At 44.7% G+C, this 20,768-nt stretch overlaps 1 protein-coding gene and 1 pseudogene across 1 annotated transcript; both read right to left on the reverse strand.

The window, feature by feature from the left end:
* Window positions 1-971: 971 nt before the first annotated feature.
* LOC142097277 (uncharacterized) lies at window positions 972-7,994 on the reverse strand (annotated as a pseudogene).
* A 4,172-nt stretch (window positions 7,995-12,166) lies between these two features.
* LOC142097279 (sulfotransferase 1C1-like) lies at window positions 12,167-18,927 on the reverse strand. Its single transcript, XM_075178975.1, has 7 exons — window positions 18,505-18,927; window positions 16,861-16,989; window positions 15,549-15,646; window positions 15,238-15,364; window positions 13,361-13,455; window positions 13,102-13,282; window positions 12,167-12,568 (listed from the first exon to the last, which is right to left on the reverse strand). Exons 1-7 carry the CDS (start codon window positions 18,674-18,676, stop codon window positions 12,456-12,458), a joined length of 915 nt encoding a protein of 304 aa, XP_075035076.1. The 5' UTR covers window positions 18,677-18,927; the 3' UTR covers window positions 12,167-12,455.
* Window positions 18,928-20,768: the final 1,841 nt, after the last annotated feature.

A 20,768-nucleotide genomic window follows, 5' to 3' on the forward strand; every position in this document is an offset into this window, starting at 1 on the left:
TTCCCATTAACCATTTCATGGCTGTAGGGGACCATTAACTAGAGGATAATAAAGAGGTTTTGTTAAAACATTACTTGTGTGTCTTTGTATCAGATATTAAACATGGAGAAGGCAGGAACAGGCCGCACCTCATGGGTAGAGATGTCATTGATCCGACACTGGTGGAGCTGGAAGCTCCTGGGCACACAGTGAAACTCTCACTCACCCCCCCCCCCCCCCCCAACTTAAACAATGCTCTGCGCCCCCCTTGGGCAGACCCCTCGTTGTAAACAGACCCTATCATTAATCAAAGACCCCCCAACGTACAGAGATCATCCTGTTACAACACAACCCTTCTGCCCCCAAATCACCGTTCCCCGGTGTCCTCGCACGTTAGTCACAGGTATGAATATGTCTCTCGTCACATAGATGTTCATAGCAGACACCGTGACTGTATCCGTTGTCCACTTCCTAACTGGACAGCAGTCAAGGTACGGCCTGGTCTTCCGATCGTGACCACAGGGCTCCTGACACGTGTATCCGGCCAGTCTGCTGCTCCCGGTTTGAAATGTAGACTCAACGCAATCTCCCAGGTCCTACTTGTGACCCGTTTGTAGCCCAGGAGGCAATGATAATTTAGCACATTTTAAGCTGAGGTAGACCCCCCCCCCCTCCAGGGCACACCCCTCCCTCCTACATGATTTTGCCAAGTCCTCTCTTCTTTACCTCTCTTGTAAAACTGAGGACAACCAAACACTGCCCTTCAATCATTTAGTGGACATTAGTCAATGAAAGCAAGGATTTGATTGGTTGCTCTGATTCAATGTTAGGCGATAGGTCTTAGCATTACTCATTGTTCTTGTGTGTGGTTTAAATGCAACATTGGCCCTGAAAAGTATAAATACGGGGCACAGAACCCCTCTGGGCCCACCAAGGGCCCCTTCCCCCAAATGATTAGACAGACGTACAAAGATTCAATACCAACACCGCAGTGAAAATAACTTATTGGTTTTTTTTTTTTGTACAAAAGCAGAACATGATTATGATCACATTATGGGGGTACCTGAATGTTATTGTCAATACAAACATGGGGTGTAGTGGGGGGACCCCTCTCCGCACCAACATCACAATACTGGCAGTGTTAGTTACAGGAAGACGTTAATCTTTGTTAGAAGCAGAAGGCACTGCAGGAGAGGCCTGTACATCACATGATACAGAAGGTCTATACGTGCGGCTACAATTCCTACCCGCCATGATTTACAGACGCTTATTGCAGAGTGGAGCTCAGTATCTATGTAACAAGCCATGTGACCCTTTTGTAGAATTTTTTTTCCCCTCTTTTAACCAAAAACCAAAATCTTATAAGACAGAAAATAAAATGAAGACATTTGCCCTTAGATAACAGCACTCCTGCTGGATGCAATCTATGGAGTGTTTATCTGGTATTGACCCTTTTATAAAGAAAAAAAAATAAATGCAAATAAGTAGAAGCAATTCCAAAAATTGTTCTTAAGGGGAAGCTCTAAACTACCCCCGCTTAGGAAGTAAAATACAATCACATAGCACCCTCTGCTGGTGGAAAAGTAGTATTAAAAGCAAAACCACTTTATGACCTAAACAAAATTATAAAGAAGGGGAATTTATGAACCTTAAATTTATGAAGGGGGGGAAATAATGATAAAAAAATATCAGTAGTCTGTTGCTGGTGAAAATACAAAATTCAGTCCACGGGTAGCCAGGTGTGGGTGAAGAAATAGTTAAATTAACCCCCAGCTTGCCAGACTGCTTGGCAAGTGTGGGGTAGACCCTGTCGATGAGGGAGTGTTTTAGTGTTTATAGGTCCAGCTGGGTTAATGTCAGCCGGGTACGGCAGGGGTTAAAGTCACTGCGGGATTAATGTAAACAGACGGTTCCTCAGTTCCCACGTTGCAGAAGTCAGCTCATGTCATGTTCTCCCACGCTCTGCTTCAGGTAATCTTCATACAGCTTCTTCTGCAGAGAGACGGAGGTAGGGACGGCGAGAGGGAGAACGACACATGAGAATACAGAACAAACCAGCATTATATGTAAAGCAGAAAGTCGCAGTTTGGAAGAGGTCTCACCTTTTTCTGTGCTACCACCTCACTAACGTATGCATGGCGGTCTAGCAAATATCGCCTTTGTTTCTTGCTCAGAGTCTCGTGTGTCCTAAGAGGGGAAGAGGGACAGTCATACACTGAGGCACGTGTGAGATGTTCAATGGATACCCTATAAGTCACACTCACATCTGTGGAGAGCATGTATTTCACTTAGGGTAGATTGATCAAAGAGTAAGTGTTGCCCATAGCAACCAATCAGGTTCTAGCTATCATTTATCTAATCCATTCTAGAACGTGAAAGCTAGTATCTGGGAAAGGCAGTCAATGACACCCCTCACCACATGGTAACAGGGATTTAGAGGCGTCTGGCACTGGTCAGTACATCAGAGGGTCACATACAAGAGCCGGGTACCTGAAACACCGCTGGGCCAGCAGCATTAACACAACAGCCAGCAGCGCCAACACCAGGAAGGTGTAGAACACATAGTCCTCCGGTACCAGAGCCCCACAGCGTCTGGAGGGGAGACTGGAAGAAGAGAGAGAGAGGGATAAGTCCATCAGCAGTGGGGAATAAATAACATTATTATAGATAACAAGTTACAAGCAGTCAGTGTTTCAGCCGTGATCAGCTTCTGTGGAATAAGGCTGCGGAGTCTGTTTAGTGGACTCCGCTACACGGTGAAGACCGCGCACTTACAGTGGGAGGAGCTTCATCGTTATAATGGATTTAATGAGCCAATGTCTAGAATCTCCATGTTAAGTAATAGAAATTGGTTTATGGTGAATAATATTCTAAGGTCTGAGACTGCACCAGATTACGTTAGAAGAGAATAAGGACTACGGCCATTCAAGACTTCAAAGCGTTGGGTCACGTTTTGCCCCAGCCGACTGGTAAACCTGGTGGTTTTCAGATTAAGGACAGAGAGACCCTCACCAGGTAGATCTCCAGGGTCTCCGCTCCCGACGTTCCCAGAAGACTTATCCAGATCTCAGGGGGGATGGAACCAAACACAGCAGAGGCAAAGAGGAAGATGGGAAGCAGGAATCCGGACAAGCCGAAGAGACAGCCTTTTACTCGAGCACGCCTGTTCCTCCAGACGGTCTCCCTGAGGGTGGAGAAACACCAGAAGGTTTAACACTGCGCTGATGGAAGACAATGGTCCAGTGCACAGACCATGTGACCAATAGCCCAGCAAAGGATTATGGGTGATGGCTGACTAGTAGATGCCATTCTATGACCTGCAGTAGCGGCTTTATGCCGTTATGCTTACTGTGGACTCAATGCAAGGAGACATAATATATATATTTGTTGGTGGGTAACATTCCACTGCCCCCTCACTCACTCGTCTTCCCGCAGCTTGGTCTCGATACTCTCCGTCAGTTTCTGGCAGTCTCTGCCGAGAGTGTTGAGCGTGGTCTGGACCGTCTGAGTAATGGTCTTCTCAACGGTCTTGCAGACGTCCTCGATCTGATTAATACAGCGGCTCGGCTGGAAAGAGATTGGTTAATAGTAGCGGGGGGGCGGGGACAATTAATCAGCTTATCCCCACCCTATGACATGATATTATACAGCAAACAATATCTACAGCATTTACAGACGTAGGTTAACAGGACAAATACTAGGACATCAGTTCTAGTGACTAAAAAAAAAAAAACCACAAAACAAAAACAAACACACTATACACTGATGCCAACAGCATATAGGCGATGAGTGGTTTGTGTTTTGAACGCGAGACAGACGTTCACAGAAATATGGCAGCATGCACAAGAGAGTCCACTGAAGATTTGTCATTATGCATAATAATACAACAGAGTCACCATCGGGGTAACAGATGAAAGGAGGGGGGGGGGGGGGTGATATTTATAACAATGCTGTCAGGTAGTACCCCAGGAGAACCTCTATGTACGCGATGCCGGGTGAGCCCTCACCTTATTGGGGTTGGGGATGTAGATCGTTGGCATGTCAAACCCACACTTGTTCAGACCGGGTCTCTTACACAGTTCTTGAACGATCTGCATCAGGACCCTCTGGAAGACAAAAAACAAATGCTGAACACCGCCAATACCTCGTCCCCACTAAACATATCCTACCAATCAACGTCCAGGTCCCAGGACTCATACAGAACAGGACAGAATGAGAACGTGCAGCATGACTGCGGCAGCGGGAGGATGCTCCAGTACACCAGCATCCAGTTAGGGATGGGGCTTCCACAACACAACCCAGCGCCTCTTACCTGCCGGTCACTCTCCCCTCCGGCCTCATCAGCTTTGCTCAGGTAAAATCGCAGTTTGTCTCCGTGATGCTCGTTGACCTTCTCTACAATGTCCAGCGTACGTTTGCAGAGCGCCTGACCCATCGGGTCGAAGAAAACCAGCACCAGATCACACAGCTCCCCTGAGAGACAGACACGCGGTCAGCACAATACGTCAGATTCCAACGTTTTAAATGCTCCTGTTCATCAAAGCTCTACAATCTAACTCCACTCTCACAGGACCAGCCTCCCTGTGCTTACATCCTCGCTCCATGAAGTCCCTCCCTATTAGATTGTAAGCTCTCCGATCTAACTCCACTCTCACAGGACCAGCCTCCCTGTATTACATCCTCGCTCCATGAAGTCCCTCCCTATTAGATAGTAAGCTCTCCGATCTAACTCCACTCTCACAGGACCAGCCTCCCTGTGCTTACATCCTCGCTCCATGAAGTCCCTCCCGATTAGATTGTAAGCTCTCAGGTGCAGGACCCCCCTCTCCTCCCATCTCACCCACCGTCTATTCTGCCTCATGTCCTATACTATACCTTACGTTTGTCCTGTACCTTTTACGTCTTACAAACAATGTTTCATGTTTTGCTATTATTGCATTTATACTTCTTGAATGTTCTGTATTTGGGCTTTGCTTGTTGGACCTCTGGGCTTCCTGTATTAGGCTCACTGTACGGAGCTGTGGAAATTTGTATATAAAACTATAATAATAATTCAGATGTTATGTACAATCAGACACACCAAGGACAGCCCAACCGGGTGTGTCATTATCAGGGGGTGGTTTGGTACATTCAGTCCTGATTGTAAAACAAGACGCACCCATCTGCTGAAGCCTATTGCTACGGTGATATTCCACCCTGCCACGCAGTGCCCTCACCCAACCACAGGAGAGCTCTGTTCACATCAAACGGGTACTTCATGTCACCGTCTACCAGCCCGGGAGTGTCCACAAAGGTCACCAAGCTGAACTTCTTCTGCCGCGACGTGGAGATCTCTGTGCAGAGGTATTCAGACACGCCTGCAGGACGAGAGAGAACATAATGCTGAACATGTGTGGTCTGGTTCATACAGCTCTATACTACAGTGCAGAATAGGGGCAACAAGAAGGGAATAATACTGTGGCAGCATGGTGGCTCAGTGGTTAGCATTTCTGCCTCACGGCACTGGGGTCATGAGATCAATTCCCGACCATGGCCTTATCTGTGTGAAGTTTGAATGTTCTCCCTGTGTTTGCGTGGGTTTCCTCTGGGTGCTCCGGTTTCCTCCCACACTCAAAAAACATACTGGTAGGTTAATTGGCTGCTATCAAAATTGACCCTAGTCTCTGTGTGTGTGTGGGGAAGGGAATTTAGACTATAAGCCCCAATGGGGCAGGGACTGATGTGAGTTCTCTGTACAGCGCTGCGGAATTAGTGGCGCTATATAAATAAATGGTAGTAATAATAATAATGATACTGTACATCCACCCCTGTACCGATCCAAACACATATAAACACCCCAGTACATACTGATACAAACACATATAGACACCTAGCAGACTCCAGTACTGAATGACTGAGAACTATTTCCCAGGACTCCACTCACACGTCGTACACTAACCAACAGAGCCATCTTAACACATGGGCACGCTGGGCAGTTGCCCAGGGGCCCCACGAGCATAGGGGCCCCATAGGCTTCCCAACTTTTCAGTATATTATTCCAGGAGATTTATTCAGAACGTTCAAACCCTCTTTATTAAAACATTTAGGTGGACTAATCACCTCAGTATCAGCTGTTATCTGTAAGTGCAATCTTGCTGCTGTGAATACATATCTTGACCTTGACGAAAACAACGTACACGTACTAACTGTACATAAGTCTGTATGATTTACCAACAGAGTACCATTTTTATGTTGAATTTCTTGTTTTTCAACGTCTATTAATCTCTGCTATACAGCATGTTTTTTTAATGTTTAAACATTATGTTGGAGGCACCAATAAATATACTCTTAATTTTAGAGATAATTTACATTTTTATTCCTGCAAGTGGCTGTGTAGGTACGGCCCCAGTGCACTGCTTTGCCCGGGGCCCTATAATGCTGTTAAGACGGCCCTGCTAACCAATAGCGAACTACGATAGAACCAATTATCTACCCAGAATCCTCCTGTTCTAATGGGCTGGTTGATCAGGTCTCTGAAAGGCCTCTATATCACAAGACTTGGTGACGCTGGGTGTATACAGAGAACAGGAGCCACAGTAACATGCAGGACTCCTCCTTACCTTGGAAGGACTGGAGGGGTTTGAAGTGAGGATATAAGTGAAGAGTTGCATCTCCCTGGAAGAGACATGGAGCTCATTAGTAACATACAAAGTACCTGCCTGCATGTTTGACAGGTCCCAGATGACACTGGTTACTTACGGTAAGAGACTCTCTCTTGCGGCCGCTGGTAATAAAAGCAAATCCCTGTGTCTCGATAGCAACCCCCGTCCTCTGTATGTGCTCCTCTATGTACCTGCGCAGGAGGAGAGTTAGCAGGGTGTAGAGAACAGTGATATATTAAGCTCGTCACCACTGCTCACAATTTAATGCGGACACAATGCGTTTATATAACATCTCACCAGTTAATGAAGCTGCTCTTTCCAGCAGAGTGATTCCCCATTAACATCACAGTGATCTTCTTACGGGGAGGCAGGAAAGTGAGGCCAGGTGAGAGGCCAGAGCAATGAGACCTGGGGAGAGGTCAGGGAGCAAGATAAGATAACGTTAGGTTACACAGCTAGGACGCCTCACGCTGGACGTCACCAGGGAACGAGGCACCAGGCCACGTACATGACACTTTGCAGGCTGCTCCATCAGTACACAAGGATCCACACCTATTGGGTGTAATGCTCTTCAGCGCACAGAGGCTGTGCATACTGTGCAATGATCAGATGCAGTGTATCACAGGATACAGCCATAGGGAGCAGTGCACAGTAAGAGGGCACCGTGCTCTGTATGTTACAATCTTTAAAAATATTCAATGCAGGGTACAGCAGCAGACGTGCTATGCCATGATAACCAACAAGGTACAGTGTATGGTAATGCTTTCAGGGGCAATGCTCTGCCATGTATACTTATTGTAATGAGGCAAGACTCTGTTCTGGGATGGGAAGGCTCTGCAGTGGTGGCAGGGGGAGGGGGCAATGCTCGGCAATGCTTGGCAGGGGGAGGGGGCAATGCTTGGCAGGGGGAGGGGGCAATGCTTGGCAGGGGGAGGGGGCAATGCTCTGCAGTGGTGGCAGGGGGAGGGGGCAATGCTCTGCAGTGGTGGCAGGGGGAGGGGGCAATGCTCGGCAGGGGGAGGGGGCAATGCTCTGCAGTGGTGGCAGGGGGAGGGGGGAGGGGGCAATGCTCTGCAGTGGTGGCAGGGGGAGGGGGTAATGCTCTGCAGTGGAAGGGGGGGGGATACTCTGCAGTGGCAGGGGGGGGGTAATGCTCTGCAGTAGCCATTCTCTTACCATTCTCCTGATCAGTGTACAGGTTGTGACAGTCTCTCAGGATCCTCTCATTGACGGACACAGCCCCGGACATAGACTCCGCATTGGCGGCCGCCCGGACCTTCACCTTCCCGGACATGTTCACACCTCGGAGCTCTGGAACACTGAAGCCGGTTTCAATTACAACGAATAAGCCTGAGCCGCGCTGGCAGCCGGACTTGTAGTCCTCACAGCGCCTTCTACGCTAAAAACTACGCGGTGACGTTACTCTAAAAAAACTACCTCTCCCAGCATGCCCCACCCCGCTATGCTATGGCATATCGACGTGGCCTTGACGTGCAACGTGTCAAAGATCATAGAGTTCTTAAAGCTACAAGGACCCTCTTCCGTACAGTCTGTACGGAGCCAGGGAGCCGCCATGTTGGTTAAGGAACTTGCTCGTTTACTTACGCAGAAAACAGGGGCCCTCTACCAGTCAGGGGCCCGTCTGCCCCACTTTATTGTCTTAGCGGCCTTTTCACATATTGGGGAGATTTCTGGTTACACGATTAGATCAGATTGACAATCTTATCGGTCTGTGTGTGCGGATGTCTATCGATCTTATCGGTCTTATCTCTTGTGATTGCGAATAAAATAATAAGGGAGCATAACTCACCTTATATCATAGCAGCTCTCGGGATTATAATATTACAATAAAAAAACAAACAATACTTGACCATAATAAAACTAATATATTTATAATATATCTAATCTATGCTGCTACCAAATCCTCTTACTGCTAACATTAGTTTATGACAATGGCTTCCCTAGATTTAATTTTGATTTAACCCTTCAAATTCTGTATACATCCCAACACTATCACAGTCCAAATCAGAATAGTACGGGCCGCGTGTGAGAAATGTGATTTTGCTAAGCTGACGCCATCTTGTTGCCTTGTAAACATTTTGTTCTGTTATAGCTTAAAGACAGATTAGATGCACCTGTTTTGTAGGAGTAATTCATTATTTGCAAAACTATGCTTATAACCTTGGACATAGCAGACAGGAGATAAGCCAACCCCCCTCTGGGGAGTATTCCTGTGTGATAATGAGAGAATGTAGTAACATCTGTGTGAAGGGAGCATGAGTGGTTAAAACCTTTTGGGGCGTAGTTTTCTGTAATACGTGATTTTTGCTATATAGATAGGGACTTGTAACTAATAAGGCAGAGTTTATTGTACACTCAAACCATGCAGTGTATTTAATTCTCCACACGTGCCTCTGACAAAGGGCGTGGTGGCGTCACGTTGGGCTATGCTACATCCCTGGGGGAACACGACCACCCCCCAAAAACCTTCCTCACCCCTATAAAAAACCCTTATATCACTGCGCGCACCAGAGGTCATATCCCTCAGCAGTCCCGGAAGTTGGGACAAAGTCTTAGTAGTTGGGACAGTTGGGAGATATGGTATTGTTCTTCTAATGTGCGCGCTGTTCTAACGGGTAATAATATAATTACATTGATGAGTCAGTACCACCAGACGACCTGGTGTCTGATATTAATGCATGGAGCTCCTGTATTATGTTTTAATTTTTTTTTTTCGCCTGATAAGCAGATAGTAAATGGCAGCACCAACCCCCAGCCCCGGTGCTATCATTAGGCAGCAGCCTAGGGGCTCAGCTGAGATTTGAGTGTGTAATTTAGTTTTCTAATTATTTCCACAGATTGAGCGTAGTCCATCTATATGTTAGTTTATGAGGGTATAATATGACTGCATTATGTACATTATACATAGGGGATATTATGGAATTATATTGAGACATAGCTATATGGGGGCATTATGGAGAAATGGGGGGGGGGGCATTGTGGATCTATTTCGGACATTGTGGATCTATGTGCGGACATTACAATGCTACATGGGTAGGTTGTGGAGCCGTATGGGGGCATTGTTTGTGATACTAGGTGACATGTGGGGACACCTGGTGCAGTTGAAGGTAAGTCGGTGGGTAACTAGTACAGTGATGGCATCAGGGTTGACACATGGCAGAGTGAAGGGCATTTATGGGTACACTGGTGCCATGTTTGAATTTGGTGCCATAATGACAAAGTATCAAACAAATCATCCGTTGCTGGCTTATTGTGACAAGCTATTGTTTTTATTTTTTTTGCTTTGTTCCGAAAACTATCTTGAAAAAGTCCCCCTCTAGAAACCCTGCATTTGCCCCTTGGCAACAGGGGAGCCCGGGTAGTGTTTGGCATCAGACAACCGTGCATCTGGACTGCAGCCGTACCAGCCAGGAGGAGGTGAGAGATACTATTTTTACTTTACAAAAGTGATGTGTTTGAGGGGCTGGAAGGTGGGTATTGGGGGGGGGGGAGGAGGGCACCGGCTCTGCGCAGCACCGTAGAGAAGTCTCAGGAGTGGTCATGACTCAGTGTTGTTTACTGAGAGTCATAAGTGTCACGTAAGATCTGTTTATCTCATCCCATGACTTATTGCCATATATCAGTCAGTAGCTGTTTTATTTGTATACATGGGGCTAGATTTACTAAACTGTGGGTTTGAAAAAGTGGAGATGTTGCCAATAGCAACCAATCAGATTCTAGTTACCATTTATTTAGTACATTCTACAAAATGACAACTAGAATCTGATTGGTTGCTATAGGCAACATCTCCACTTTTTCAAACCCGCAGTTTAGTAAATATACCCCATGGAGTCTGGGCATTTGTGTAAATGTAATCAGTGGAAAAAGCCCTCCAAGGATCTAGGTACAGTAACTTGAATAAAATATATTTATTTACAATATACCAAGCTCACAGGGACCTATTTCAAGATATCTGAGAAAGTTACCATTCAGTTCAAAACATTAATATACTGTCAGTAAATTGTAGTTGTCTTCTCTCCTGGAATGTCCTGGCGGCCGCAGACAATGCTCCCGGAGAGTGCCGCAAGGCAGCGCTGCTATTACACGGGCCCCTGCCATTGGTTTTGCTGGTGGGCCCTTCATGCCCCAGTCCAAGCCTGTCAGGATCCAATTCTATTTACTTAACTGCGGGTTTGAAAAAGTGGAGACGTTGCCGTTAGCGACCAATCAGATTCTAGCTGTCATTTTGTAGAATGTACTAAATAAATGATAGCTAGAATCTGATTGGTTGCTATAGGCAACATCTCCACTTTTTAAACCCACAGTTAAATAAATATACCCCTAAGGGTCATCTTGACATTTGAAGGAGCCAGGAGACATATGCTTAGGGTTTTTAGAAATCACCCTAAATGTTAGGAACCAGCAACAACAGCTTTCGTAGACTCTGCAGTTTATAAGAGATATTAAATCTGACTGACGTGTGCCAAGAGTGACAATGGATTGCAAACACAGGACAAGAACTGAGACAGAACCTTTATTGAATCCGGTGTTGGGTTCTTAGTTTACAACAATGTTTATTAGTTTGCACGAGCAGCATAGAAGTATATAATATCCATAGGTATACAGAGATTCAGTGGTCTGTGGCAGGGGTGACCATAATGACACTCCATGAGTTACTGATCCACAACTCATCCGACGCACAGCCACAGTGTTCTCTGACAACCTAATCAGACACAAGCGCACAAACCCGATTGGAATAATACACAAGTGCTACTAATATTTATATTAAACTCCTGTAAATAATATCTGTATAAACAGGGAGTTCTGATGTCATCCAATCAGTGGTCATTAGGATAACGTGTGTATTATAAGGAATAACGCACCCCTGACTGTCAGTTATTATGGTTGTTAGAAGTCGCGGCAAAGACCCTTGACCTGTATATAAGAACTCGCTCTATGGCCTTTTTATGTTCACAGAACTCTTCAGTAACTTATATTGTTATAATATGCCAGATGTATTGCCGGAATGTTTTGATTATTAATATTGAAGTGATTAGTATATAAAGGAACAGCTTTCAATCATCTTTCATGTCTTTATAAATGATCTATTTCTGACCACGCTTTGCAGTGTCGCTGGCGGAATTGTTCCAGTATCGCATCGCATGTGGCATTGATCCGACTACGATGGCTAATAATCCCCAAGGCAGATCATTATCTGCCAAGTTGGCACACACGGGAACGGAAGATTTACATTATCGGCCTGTGTGCGCAGTCATCTCCTGCCGCAACGACAGAGAAGAAAGGCTGCCCCACCCGTACACCGGGCTCGTCTAATGTGGGTTCCTATTCTGTTCCGTAACTTTCGGCTAAGCAGCAGGATCTGCCCTTTTGTGAGGCCGGTTTAAGAGCGACAGACATCGTTGTTTTTTAACTGGATATTCTTAAGAACACACCCACAGCGCCCTGGGACAATCCAGAGTTCCCCCTGGGTCTCTCCGCTCCTCGGATTAAACACTGGAGACAGGCCGGTATTAGAGTAGCTTATAACCTTAACATACAAAATACCTGGAAGGTGATACTGCAGCTTTAATTTATGTAGAAATCTGCTTACTGCGTCGCTTGTCATTCTTTTCAGTACCACAGGATGCATTAAATGTCCATTTAAAGGTTACTACATCTGTATTTTCCTGGGACTTATCTGGTAAAATATCCATTGTCTTTATCATAAACTCTTTTAAAGATAATTTAATACCTCACCAGCTGTCAGCAGAATATAGCTATAAATAATTAGCTAAGATGGTCCAGGATGGGGTGGCAGTGATGGGGTATTTACTCTCAGAGCTGCGTCCGAAATATCAGGTCCGTCCCCTCCATCCTCCTCTTATATTCTCTCTCGAAGATTTCATCCTGGAACACTGTGAAATGATTCTTCCAGTCTCCCACGACGCCTAAAATACACGTAGCTGTGTTATATTTTCATTTACAAAGGGCGCTTTAAGTCCTACAAGATCAAGACTGTTGGAAAACATCTAAAAGGAATTTCAGTAGGGGCTTAGACTGTCACTTGAGTCAAACCTAAATAGAGCTGGATATACCAGTGCACCAGCCCTGGAGCCGTACAGAACAGAGGACACCCTTCCCCCAACACAAACACACACAAACTAATTGGCTCCCCTGTCCGGTGGCTGACAGAGCTATTTATTTATTTCTTGAGTCTAGTCAATGACAAAGAATGTGGGACATATCTTCACATATGGCAACATGCTGTAAGCAACTTCTGACTAAGTAAGCAGCTGTTCTGGCACTCCTGGACTTGTGATACATTACAGCTCTCCCACATATCAAAAGAACAGTTCTGTTTATTTCCACTAATTGTCAGCCTGCATATGAATAAAGAGTCAGGGGATGGTTCCATCATGTCATATAGCGCTCGATCAGACGTACAGTCAGCAAATCGTCGTATTTATGGAGAGATGTTTACCTTTCCTCATGAAGGGAGAGATGGAGTGGTCCATAACGAATGAAGGGATTGTACTATAATTGGCCATTGGATTCTCCTTCATGGCTTGGAAGGATGTGTGATGGTAGATCTTCTCCAGAACTTCCTCAGAAAACTCCTTCCCCATGTACCTCATAACTTTCTGGATCTCCTGTTTTGGATTCTGTTGAGAACAAGACAATATTATGTGGCATGAACTTTAAAGTTTTTTTTGTTTTTTTTAGTCCTGTTGACTTCTCACCTCAATCATGTCCTCATAGAAGATGTAAAGTACTTGATGTTGATCTTTGGCTCTCCACCAACCGATGACATGGTCAAACCAGCTTCCCCAAAACACTAACAGAGAAAGACGCATGTCTTATTCCTTCTGTAACAGTGTCTAAATGAATTTACACTCTAGATTAAAGGACATCTGATTCCAAATTGACATCAATCTAACAATCTGCAGAGAATTTCTTTTTTTATGCAATATTTCTTTATTAAATTTTAAAGACAATATTAAAGGTTGACTACTTGAACTTAGCCAATGATGGTGGAAACCACTTAAATGAGTACATCTTGTCTTAAAATAAATAAAACCATCAAAAGCTATTTCTGATCCAAGTGGAAGAAAGAAGAAAAGAGCAGAAAGGGAGAGAAGAATAATACAGGGCATCTGTATCTAGAAAACAGAGGGGGGGGGCCGAGGAAGGGGGATGGTAGGGGAGTTGTTAAATGGCAGAAACGGGGAATGACTAGTATCATTCAAGGGGTTCTGATCTCATTCTCGCAGAGTGAGTGTGAAGTCTAAGAGCTGTATGGGAGGGTGGTAACTGGATTGGCTAGGGAGGCAAACCTTTCTGAGTGCGTGAATTAGAGCCAGAAGCACCAGGTGGTATAGTAATCCGTAAAGCTATTGGCCATTGAGAGTATTTTATTATTATTATTATTAATTTTTATTTATAGGGCGCCACAAAGTATCTGTAGCGCCATACAAGGACAAACAATGGCACAGTACAAGGTGAAACAGCACAGTACAAATAACAGTAAGCACTATAACTCTGGGAGCTCAAAGCACAGCTAGAGAGAGAGGGTGTGGGGGATAGTCAGTACAGGCAGGTAACTTGAGCTCAAAAGGGTGGGCGCGGATGACAGGTTAAGAGCCACTGAGAGGAGCGAGGGAGCATGTTCCAATGAAGGGGGGCGGCGCGGGAGAAGTCTTGGATACGTGCGTGAGAAGTGGAAATCAGAGAGGAAGAGAGGCGACGATCATTGGACGATCGCAGTGGCGGGATGGAGAGTATTAGCTCATCCATAGATCTGTAAAATTCCAGTCTCCGAAACCAATCCCGGAGGGAAGGAGGAGTAGGTGATCTCCAATAGATCGGTATCACTACCTTAGCTGCCGAAATGAAGTGTTTTAGATTGGATTTTTTGAAGCGAGAGATTGGGGAGTTAGTTTTGTTCAAGAGCCAAAAAAGCGTGATTATCCGGCACTTCGTCTGCAAATATTTCAGTGGAAATCTCTATAACCTGAGTCCAGAAGGGCTGAAGTAATTCATAGTCCCACCAGATATGTAGCGGCGTACCAGGGGCATTCTGGCATCTTCAACAAGAGTCTGGGGCACCCTGGTAGTTAGGGCTTTATAGTAGGTTTCAACAGAGACTAGAGACTCTGGTGAAGTATGCATGGGTGGTCTCAAAGATAGCTGGTCAACTGCCTCCCGAATCAAGTTGCCTAGATCCCTTTCCCAAGCCGTGGTAAACCTGGGTAGGGAGCTGAACAAGTTTTCTAATAAGGAGCTTATAGATATTGAAGAGTAAGTGGGGGAAGGGAGGGGGGGGGGCAACTCGGAGCCGAGGACATCATTTAAAAGACCGTGAGGTCTCTGGATGTATCCGCGTGGGGGAGTCCCGAGGCTACAGAGAATTTCTGTTACCGGTGTTAGTCATAGAGCTAGGTCCAGCGGTCAGAAAGGTCAATGTGTGTGAAAGGAAGGAGGAAGATTAATGTTAAATCTACCAATGTAGAACATTATACAGATAAGGCAGATGACCTGAGCAATGGTACACACTACATTACAGGCTTTGTAAGACATATTAATGTCCAATGTTGGCTTTAGTTGCTCGGAAACTCACCCTTTCCCGTCAGGAATGTTGAGAAGTAGTTCTCCCAGTTTCCGGGGTCTGGTAGACCTTTGTTCATCCTCTGGAAGTGATAGTAGGAGACCATACAGTCTTTGGCATTCCTAGCAACATAAATCACCTGCACAGGAGACAAGACGGAGGAGACAACATGACCTAGATCTTCTCATGGAAATAAACCTTCAACAGAAGAACATTTTGAATTTCTATCATCATCTGACAGGTTGCAGGGCTCAGACACACAATGATATCCCAACAAAACTGGACTTACATTTATTGTATTCCTATTTTCTGACCTTTCTCACCTTGCAGTCCTGATCCCAGAATGACGGAGGCAGAAGTTGGGCAGGTAGGTGGGTTTTCAAAATGCGTGGTGGCTCCATTGATTCTGCTAACTGCAGCCCTTAAACAGAAGCGAGTCACAATAAATAAACTTCCTCTAATTCTCTATGTCAGGTCTGAACAACCTGTGACTGTGAGACTACAAGCCCCAGAATGCTTTGCCAGATAGCTGGCAGGCCATGCTGGGGAATGTAGTTTCACATTACCTAGAGAGACTCGTGGCACTACAAGTGTCAGCATGCACATGAGCACTTGTAGTGTCACAAGTCTGTACTTTTAATGGTTTCCCCATCAAGTGTTGACATATCATAAATGTATACATATTGGCGCAATGCTGATGAAATAGTAAGCCACTGTTATTAAAAAGAACAGCAACAAAAAAACCACTTACATTTATTCTATAATGAGCCACTAATTTATTATTAAAATAAATTGTCCCCCGTAAGAAAATTCATAATAATTTTTGCCCGCTACAACAAAAAAGATGGTTTATTTAAACTCCCATTTGCCTCCTGTTATATTAACATTGTCCTGCAGTGTAACAGTGATGTGTTTGCCAATCTCGCCGATAGAAAGCAGCGCGTTGTATCTGGTGGTTTTGAAGTCAAACTCGGGCGAGTTTGCAAAATTGCAGTTTCATACATTTGGCGGTTTGTATAGGTAGAGTGGGAAAAAAATCAGGACCGCAATTTGTAGCGATTTTGAAAACGGCAATTTTCAAAGAAACTCCTCTCCGGCTATTTTACATCAAATTGGCGAATTTAAATTCGCCTGAAAAAATCGCTGGAGATTCAAAATCGCAGCTTGATAGATTTACCCCTAGATCTTGTCACCTCTGCAGATATCTTGGTTCCGGAGCGTCTCACGAGAGACTGAATAGCTTTGCGCTTTGCGCTGTTCACGAAGCAGAATATCAAAGCGCAGCATGGAAGCGCCAATTGATCTGTTCCCAGCAACATGTAAAATTGTTAGGCACAAGGAGCTCTTCATTAAAAATGCCATTTTCTACAATAATATAAAATAGGGGAAAATGAAATAAAAACTGCTAATCTGAGCAAATGTATGTGCAGAATTTTGTAACATTTTACATCACTAATATAAATCATTCTACTGTACTCTTGCAGTAATACACGGCATAAAAACGCCAAAATACTATATCTGGTTATTTTTGCGGGTGGAAAATGAGGGTCTGCATTAGGAAATGAGGGGACCGTGTAAAAGTGTAAAATTGGGTTTGAACGAAGATTGAAGAGTTTAATATAAAAGAGTCTTTACCTGAAGGGACTGGTTTTGGGGCTACAACTTCCAAAAAGGGGTGTCTGTCATAGGTCGGCGCTCGATGACATTTTTCCACATCTCCTTCCTGATCGATCATATCAATGATTTCCTGCATCCAGGTGATACCTTAAAGAAATTGGATGTTGGGTGATTCTTGTTCAAAGAGAAATGCGTGGGGTAAAGGAAAAGAAATAGCATGATGCTGATAAGGAAACAGAAGTTTATACTGCAATCAAATAAAACGATCTAAATAAATTGCAACCAATGTGTTTGATAACAGCTCACCAGCCACTGTCCTGCTACATATATTAAGTAAGTGCATCCAGCTGACCTACACTATATGGACAAAAGTATTCTGCTGCTGGAGTTGGTCCCCCTTTTGCAGTGATAACAGCTTCCACTCTTCTTGGAAGACTTTCCACAAGATGTTGGAGTGTTTCTGTGGGAATTTGTGCCCATTCATTCTGTAGAGCATTTATGAGGTCAGGCACTGATGTTGGAGGAGAAGACCTGGCTTGCAATCTCCGTTCCAGTTCATCCCAAAGGTGTTCGATGGGGTTGAGGTCAGGGCTCTGTGTGGACCAGTCAAGTTCTTCCACACCGAACTCATCAAACCATGTCTTTGTAGTCCTTGCTTTGTGCACTGGGGCACAGTCATGTTGGAATAGAAAAGATCCTTCCCCAAACTGTTGCCAGAAAGTTGGAAGCATAGCATTGTCCAAAATTACTTGGTATGCTGAAGCATTAAGATTGCCTCTTCGCTGGAGATAAGGGGCCCAAACCCTGAAAAACAGCCCTATAACATTATCTGTTCTCTACCAAACTTTACAGTCGGTATAATGCAGTCAGGCAGGTAACATTCTCCCAGAATCCGCCAAACCCAGACTCGCCCATCTGCCTGCCAAACAGAGAAGCGGGATTCGTCACTCCACAGAACACATTTCCACTGCTCCACAGTCCAGTGTCGTTGTGCTTTACACCACTCCATCCGACGCTTGGCATTGGTCGTGGTGATGTGAGGCTTGCATGCAGCTGTTCGGCCATGGAAATCTATTCCATTAAGCTCTAATAATAATAATTATTCTAATAATACCTTCTAATAATCCCTCAAGCAAAACATGTAAAAAAGAATGTTGTGCTTTGCTAGCTTACCCTTTTGACCCACTTAAGCAGCATTTTACACATTGACTAAAACTATGAGAGGCGTTTTTATTGCCATTTGTGTTCATGGGGGTGAATGGGGGGGGGTTTCTTTATAGTTATAAATAGAGCTACAATTAAAGTAATGATAAGGTTGAAAAGGACTTTTAATTTTTTCATGTGTGAAAAATTAGCTTTGTGTTTAGCTTTTAAATGATGTTTCCATCCTAATGGTACATTTGAATTGATAGTTCCCTTTCCCCAAGTAGCACAATTGTGGGGATCCAATCCCAGTTCTGCACTTGGTCCATTGTCCGCCTCAAATTACATAGTGAAGAGGAAGCACAACATCGCTGTTAGTTTTGTCTTTCTGTCCGATCGTCATCTCCCAGATTGTCAGCGCTGGGGGGGGGGGGAGAGTTCTCCTGGACAGAATGCTTTAATAATATATTATAACATAATATTATAACAGAAGTTCTTGCGATTCTCAACCTTTCATACCTGATTTTGGAAAAGCCGCCACCAGGATGTCCTCAGAGTGTGCCTGGAATTTCCAAATGTCGCTCCATGTGTCACATGTCTTCTTATCCAGTGGGACTCCTGAAATTTGCCCAATGAGTGGTCTCTGCATCACGTAGTTTCCAAAATGCTGCGCGTTTTGCTGAAAGGCCATGATGAGAAGTAAAGGGAGAAGTACAGGTCTGGCGGGACAACAACGTAGGAGCGACGTAGAATTACTGAGAGAATCAGCAGAACGGAAGACAAACTGGAAGCTAATGATCAAAGGATCGACTCCCAAGAGCAGAGATTCCACTAAGGGCTCTTCAGCTGGTTTCTATGGCGAGGCCTCAAACTCAAATTGAAAAAGATTTTTTCATGCTTTCTTCCGGCTACACAAAGCCACAGACAGATTCACTCCGTGAATTTCAGCACTTCCCAATAAGTAACATTTCCATATGTTTGGCTTGTTGAAGCGTCGTCTTCGGAACACACGAGAGAAAGGCCAACAGCAACGAGCTGATGAGTCTTCTGGTGCTATATAAATAAATGCTATTAATTAATAATATGCAAATCATTATTGGAGAAGATTTATAAGTGATTTTCTCTTTGTTTCCTCCTTTATAGATAAATGCTCAGTTCTGTGTGTTCATGAAGTCAGATTTACAGCAAAACAGTCCTGTCCTGAGATACACTTTACATGGGATGTCCCCCCTCCCAAAATAAAAAAATCTTGGTCAAGCCGTCCTGGCCGCTGTTGATTGTTGGTTTTTTATTGCAAAATAATGTAGTTTTGTAAGCCAGTAAGCTCATAGTTGCCAAGATTTTGAAACTAATTACCAGGGTCACGTGTTTCACAGTAGGTGTATTTAAACTGTTATGGGCTGTACCTTGTCAGAGGACAATGGGGCTTATGTACAGTTGGATGTAAGTATGGTTTTTATTGCATAAAATGCACATTTTTATACTCTGGACACAAAAAATGACTCATGGGAGGTAAACGGCGCAGACCAAGTACAGTAAATGCATCTGAGTCTGACCTGAGCGATCAGGAGGAGTGCCACTTGTGGGTGCTGGAGGGCAGGTTCAAAATGCTCACTGGTAAGAATGACATGATTTGATGTAGTCCTGGACGCATCTTCAGAGGCCCCTGGCTCGGAATACTCAACGTCTTTTTTTCAGACACTATATCTGCATTTATTACAAATTATTCTTTGTTTGTAAAGGAAACAAATGTGCACAACAGCAATATGAAATGGTAAACAGACAATTTGTTTCCTTTGGCCTTTGTAAATTTTTAAGGATGCGAGGAAGGGAAGAGGGGAGCGGAAGGTGGGGAGGGGTAAGGTACGGGGAAAGAAGGACCGGTAAAGGACTAGGGAAAAGGGAAGCTAGGGAAGCCAATGCGTGAACAGCTATACATAGTCACGGAAAGTGGGCAGTAACATGGGGGAACAACCCAAAAGGTACAAAAGCAGCCATATAAAAAGAGGGTGGGTTATACCTTCCTAATAAGGAGGAGGTGAGTTTCAACGTGGAGGACCCCGAGTCTGCTCGGTGTTCATCTTGCGGAGGGATCACTTTAGCTTTACGGTGAGGAGGACCGAACAGGGGACCGGGATATGTTACCCTTCCTTAGGAACCAACGACTCCAAATAAGATCATATTTTCCCCTTTTTTTGGAGGTAAAATATGATGCAGCACGGTGGTTCAGTGGTTAGCACTTCTGCCTCACAGCGCTGGGGTCATGAGTTCAATTCCCGACCATGGCCTTATCTGTGTGGAGTTTGTATGTTCTTTATGTGTTTGCGTGGGTTTCCTCCGGGTGCTCCGGTTTCCTCCCACACTCCAAACAACATACCAGTAGGTTAATTGGCTGCTATCAATATTGACCCTAGTCTCTCTCCTTCTCTGTCTGTGTGTGTGTGTGTGTGTGTTAGGGAATTTAGACTGTAAGCCCCAATGGGGCAGGGACTGATGCAAGTGAGTTCTCTGTACAGCGCTGCGGAATCAGTGGCGCTATATAAATAAATGGTGATGATGCTGATGCTCTCCGTGCTTGCGATGCGCCAGATGTAATTTTTTAAAGCACGTATAGTCGGGAGATGGGAAGACTTCCAATGTTTAGCTATTAATGACTTTGGAGCGGACTCAATATGGGAGGGCAATTTGTTGGACTCTGCATTTTCATTTGGCAGATGACAACAAAGATGGAAAGTCCAGGGGTCTTTAGAAATAGTCTGGTCAGGCAAGGAATGAAGGATAGA

This window comes from Mixophyes fleayi, chromosome 7 (assembly GCF_038048845.1).
Source record: "Mixophyes fleayi isolate aMixFle1 chromosome 7, aMixFle1.hap1, whole genome shotgun sequence".
NCBI lineage: Eukaryota > Metazoa > Chordata > Amphibia > Anura > Limnodynastidae > Mixophyes > Mixophyes fleayi.

Excerpts from the sequence above, each read along its gene's own strand:
- LOC142097279 (XM_075178975.1), bottom strand. The coding sequence starts at position 18,676 with ATGGCCTTTCAGCAAAACGCGCAGCATTTTGGAAACTACGTGATGCAG. Across the intron at positions 16,990-18,504 it reads GGCGGCTTTTCCAAAATCAG|GTATCACCTGGATGCAGGAA; the intron begins GTATGAAAGGTT and ends AATTTCTTTAAG. Across the intron at positions 15,365-15,548 it reads TCTGGGATCAGGACTGCAAG|GTGATTTATGTTGCTAGGAA; the intron begins GTGAGAAAGGTC and ends TCTCCTGTGCAG.